General features: G+C 46.8%; 1 protein-coding gene across 1 annotated transcript; it reads right to left on the bottom strand.

Moving 5' to 3' along the window:
• Nucleotides 1-2,688: 2,688 nt before the first annotated feature.
• Nucleotides 2,689-4,681, bottom strand: LOC122546858 (BTB/POZ domain-containing protein 9-like; the record flags this gene model as incomplete). The annotated part of the gene is made up of 2 exons (XM_043685477.1): nt 4,389-4,681; nt 2,689-2,908 (listed from the first exon to the last, which is right to left on the bottom strand). Coding segments are annotated over exons 1-2 (416 nt in total), but the record flags the coding sequence as incomplete, so codon positions are not given.
• Nucleotides 4,682-5,574: the final 893 nt, after the last annotated feature.

Raw genomic sequence — 5,574 nt, 5'->3', positions numbered from 1 at the left:
AGAAAGCCAGTTTCTAATCCAAACTGCTAAATCACCCTCAATCCCATGCCTCTGCATTTTCTCCAACAGCCTACCATGTGGAACCTTATCAAAGGCTCTACTGAAGTCCATGTACACCACGTCAACTGCCCTACCCTCATCCACATGCTTGGTCACCTTCTCAAAAAACTCAATGGGGTTTGTGAGACATGACCTGCCCTTGACAAATCCATGTTGACTATTTCCAATCAAATTGTTGCTTGCTAGATGATTATAAATCCTATCTCTTATAATCCTTTCCAAAAGCTTTCCTACAACAGAAGAAAGACTCACTGGTCTATAATTACCTGGCTCATCTCTACTGCCCTTCCTGAATAAGGGCACAACATTTGCAATCCTCCAGTCCTCTGGTACTAAACCTGTAGATAATGATGGCTCAAAGATGAAAGCCAAAGGCTCAGCCATCTGCTTCCTAGTTTCCCAAAGAATTCTCGGAAAAACATTTTCTCAGTTCTGAACTATGATTTTAGACCTATTATTGTCTTTTTCCATAAAAATCTTGGATCGAATGGATTTTTAAAATTCATTTGTGGGATGTGGGTGTCACTGCCTGGCCAGCATTTATTACTTTTCCGTTGTTGTCCTTCAGAAGGTAGTGGTGGTGAGTCGTAGTTATAAAGTCGTAGAATCTGACAGCACAGAAACAGATCCTTCGGTCCAATCAGTCCATGTCAAGCTGCTATCTTGAACTGCTGCAGTCCCACCTGCCAGTTATGACCTAATTTAAGAAGCTCTCCTGGATACATTTTAAGAATTCTGCACTCTCCAAATCTTTCACATGATGATGACTCCATTTAATGTTAGAGAAGTTGAAACCACTCAATCACTGCCCTATTAACTGTATACTTCCTTGAAATTTGCCCACGTATCTGCTTTCCTATTTCTTTTGAACTGTTAAGGGGCCTACAGTCGGCTCCCAGCGACAAGACAGCCCCTTTTTCTCATCCCTCCTTACCACTGTAATGAACTCCCCGATCATAACTGTGACAAGGCCTCCTCTTTGACCTCCTCCCCAGTCTCACCGAAATACTCGATACCCTGGAATACTGAGCTGTGAACCCTGGCCCTCTCAATCATGTCTCAGTGATAGCAATGTCAGCATCCTCCCATGTTTTAATCTGTGCCCTCAACTCATTTGCACTGTGCATCAGACTCCTTGCATTAAAATAAATATCATCCAACCTTGTCACTTTCCCTTGTGCCTTAAATGGCCTATAATTTCGATGCGCTCCTGACTCACTTGTTGTCTCATCTAATTTTGGCAATGCAACTGCCCTTGCTGAGACTTCTCTCTGGTGCCAAGATTGTTTGAACCCTGCTGACAGCACGACAAATCCTCCTGGAAAGCGTGCTGGTCCCACTCCTGTTCAGGTGCAACCTGTCTGCCTGTACAGCTCCGAGAAATCTTCAGCTCTCCCTCCTAGACCATCTCTCCAGCCACACAATCAGATTAACTACACATTTCTAGACTCACTTACATATAGCATTGGGAGTAATTCGGAGATTACTACCTTTTTGAGTTCTTTTAATCTATTTTCCAGCTGTCTAAACGCTACTTGCATGACTTCATCCCCTTTTCTACCAATGTCTTTGGTACCAATATGTACCACAATCTTTGTCTGCTTGTCCTCCCCCTCCCCCTGCAGCTGCTCAGTGGCATCCCTGTCCTATTCACCAGGAAGCAACCTACCACTGTGTGGAGTTTGCATGTTCTCCCCGTGTCTGCGTGGGTTTCCTCCGGGTGCTCCGGTTTCCTAATCTAATCTAATCTAATCTAATCTAATCTAATCTAATCTAATCTAATCTAATCTAATCTAATCTAATCTAATCTAAGTAATCTAATCTAATCTAATCATTTTGATGTTATCCATCCCATCCCCAAAACCCTATATAACACTGGTAATCAGACATCTATCAATCTTGACCCTAAACATACTCAAAGACTGAGCCTTCACAGCCCCCTGTGTAAGAGAAATCCAAAAGATCACAACACTCTGAGTGAAAACCATTTCTCAAGTTAAACCTAATTTTGAATAACAAAGTTACGAATCATTCTTCAAACCTCTATCGAATACATGCCCAGTTTGTTCAATTTCTCTTGATAAGACTTGGTTCTGGGAACATGTCTACTGAACCATTGTTTGGTTTGATACAATGAGTGGCTTGCTGGGTCAGCTCAGAGCAAAGTTAAAAATCAACCACATTGCTATGGGTCTAGAGTCACACATAGGCCAGACCAGGTAAGCTTCTGTGGAACATACAAATTGACTGCAAAAGCTTTTTTATGTACATGAAGAGAAAAGATTACCAATGACACCTTGGGTCCCTGAGAGTCAGAATCAAGGGAAAATATACTGGGAGATGTAGAGATAGCAAGGCCAGTATTTATCGTCATCCCTAAATGTCCTCGAGAAACTTATTGGCAAATGTGTTTCAATACTTGAGGGCAATTATGCATCAACCATTTGGCGTGAATCTGGAGACAGTGATGAGACTGACATACAAAATTGCTTTCAGAGGTTCCAGCCATTTTCATACACATTTCTTAATAATATTCAAATTACACAATTAGGACAGAAACGTATTTCCTGGGTGATTAGTCCAAAAACTATATGACTATTCCTTGCAAACACGTGAGACCAAACTCACCGACTATCCCTGTCCCACAGCAGCATGCGAATGTGATTCAGGATTGATGCCTGGCCTAATTTCACCTCGATCCCAGACCTACATTCATCATCAATTGGGTGCCGGCAGAAGCCATGGTCAAGATCGTAATTCTGCGTGTCGCCATCAAGCAACGCTGCTTTCAGCTCGCCTCCAATAACCTGGGCTCCGTATTTCATTGCTGCAATGTTCTCTTCAGGAACTGGGAGAAGAAAAAGCTGCCACTGAATAAGAATTTTCAGTTCACCCTCCAAACAAAACCAACCCAGGAAAAAAGAATCAAATCAACAGGAGAACTTAGGAAGAGACAACATCGACATCACAAAGTGTCTGTACGTACGGACAACATCTCCGTCTACTGTCTGTTCTCACTCAGCGTGTCCTTATCTAGTGTCTGTACTCACTCAGCGTGTCCCCGTCCAGTGTCCGTGCTCACTCAGCGTGTCCCCGTCCAGTGTCTGTACACACTCAGCGTGTCCCCGTTCAGTGTCCGCACACACTCAGCGTGTCCCCGTTCAGTGTCCGCACACACTCAGCGTGTCCCCGTCCAGTGTCCGTACTCACTCAGCGTGTCCCCGTCCAGTGTCCGTACTCACTCAGCGTGTCCCCGTCCAGTGTCTGTACTCACTCAGCGTGTCTCCGTCCAGTGTCTGTACACACTCAGCGTGTCCCCGTCCAGGGTCCGTACACACTCAGCGTGTCCCCGTCCAGTGTCCGTACACACTCAGCGTGTCCCCGTCCAGTGTCTGTACTCACTCAGCGTGACCCCGTCCTGTGTCTGTACACACTCAGCGTGTCCCCGTCCAGTGTCCGTACACACTCAGCGTGTCTCCGTCCAGTGTCCGTACACACTCAGCGTGTCTCTGTCCAGTGTCTGTACACACTCAGCGTGTCTCCGTCCAGTGTCCGTACTCACTCAGCGTGTCCCCGTCCAGTGTCCGTGCTCACTCAGCGTGACCCCGTCCAGTGTCCGTACTCACTCAGCGTGTCCCCGTCCAGTGTCCGTACTCACTCAGCGTGTCCCCGTCCAGTGTCCGTACTCACTTAGCGTGTCCCCGTCCAGTCTCCGTACACACTCAGCATGTCCCCGTCCAGTGTCCGTACTCACTCAGCGTGTCCCCGTCCAGTGTCCGTACTCACTCAGCGTGTCACCGTCCAGTGTCCGTACTCACTTAGCGTGTCCCCGTCCAGTCTCCGTACACACTCAGCATGTCCCCGTCCAGTGTCCGTACTCACTCAGCGTGTCCCCGTCCAGTGTCCGTACTCACTCAGCGTGTCACCGTTCAGTGTCCGTGCTCACGCAGCGTGTCCCCGTCCAGTGTCCGTACTCACGCAGCGTGTCCCTGTCCAGTGTCTGTTGTCAATCAGCGTGTCTCCGTCCAGTGTCCGTACTCACGCAGCGCGTCTCCGGCCAGTGTCCGTACGCACTCAGCGCGTCTCCGGCCAGTGTCCGTACGCACTCAGCGTCTCTCCGTGCAGTGGGTGTACGCACTGAGCGTCTGTGTGCAGTGGGTGTACGCACTGAGCGTCTCTCTGTGCAGTGGGTGTACTCACTGAGCGTCTCTCTGTGCAGTGGGTGTACTCACTGAGCGTCTCTCTGTACAGTGGGTGTACTCACTGAGCGTCTCTCTGTGCTTTGGGTGTGCTCACTGAGCGTCTCTGTGTGCAGTGGGTGTACTCACTGAGCATTCCCCTGTAGTTTAGCTCCATATCACGACTCTCTGACCGAATCTTGATGGCATCTAAAATGGTGTCCGCGGACAGCAGACCTGCTGGCCTTACAATATTCAGCAGTTCTGTTAAACTCATTAAGGGTAGACGGACTGCCTTCATAATCTCCTCATGTTTCTCCTTTGGATTGAGTTTACACCAGTCCATTAAAGCCAGGAAAATGTCCTTCTCTGCAGCAGCAAAAGAATCTCGCGAGACAACATTGAGCAGGGCTGCCTGTGGGTAGATACAAGGTAAACCTTTTGGTTATAACACATGGGTAAATGGACTGGGCATCTCTATCATTTCTCTATGGATGAATAACTTGCTCATTTATCATAACATTAAGTTTGATAAAAAGGCCACTGTTCAAAGCACTTAATAACCACAGATTAGTCTTGTTCAGGTCTCCATATCTATTTTATTGAAGAAAGTTAGCCAGCAGTGTGGGACTGGTTTTAAATTCACTTGTCAGAGGGCTGAGTACCAGGATGAAACATTTCAGAGGAAACTAAGGTGATTGGGGAGGATGGAAGAGTCAAACTGCACTGGAATGGACAATAATTCAGAAATACAAGGCATTAGAAGGGAGCACATCTGAGGTGGTCTTCGTTGGGTTTGCAGTGAATATGCTTCAGTCTGTAGTCTGTGATGAGTAATGTTGTGTGAGTTGCAGACACAATTCAGTGTTGAAGACCTTGAGAAACTGGCAATAACAGAGAGGGTTCAAACAGGATTGAAAAGGAATTTAATATTCCTGTACAAAAAGATTGGAAGAGAAACATGAAGGATACTTATCATGATTGATCAAAGATCTTTTACAACTTTGGACAGATAAGGTAGATGAAGGAAGAAAGACAATGCGTTGGTCAGAATTAAGTAAGATTCACAGAATTATGATGCTGCTGCGTGTCTATTAGTGTACCAAATAGCAGGAAGGAGATGGAGGTGTTGTGGTTCTGTTCGCCGAGCTGGGAATTTGTGTTGCAGACATTTCGTCCCCTGTCTAGATGACATCCTCAGGGCTTGGGAGCCTCCTGTGAAGCGCTTCTGTGATCTTTCCTCCAGCATTTATATTGGCCTGTCCCTGCCGCTTCCGGTTGTCAGTTCCAGCTGTCCGCTGCAGTGGCCGGTATATTGGGTCCAGGTCGATGTGCT

This window comes from Chiloscyllium plagiosum, unplaced genomic scaffold (genome assembly GCF_004010195.1).
Source record: "Chiloscyllium plagiosum isolate BGI_BamShark_2017 unplaced genomic scaffold, ASM401019v2 scaf_12095, whole genome shotgun sequence".
Taxonomy (NCBI): Eukaryota; Metazoa; Chordata; class Chondrichthyes; order Orectolobiformes; family Hemiscylliidae; genus Chiloscyllium; species Chiloscyllium plagiosum.
The sequence above is the reverse complement of the archived record's forward strand: the minus strand, read 5'-3'. Positions and strand labels throughout refer to the sequence as shown.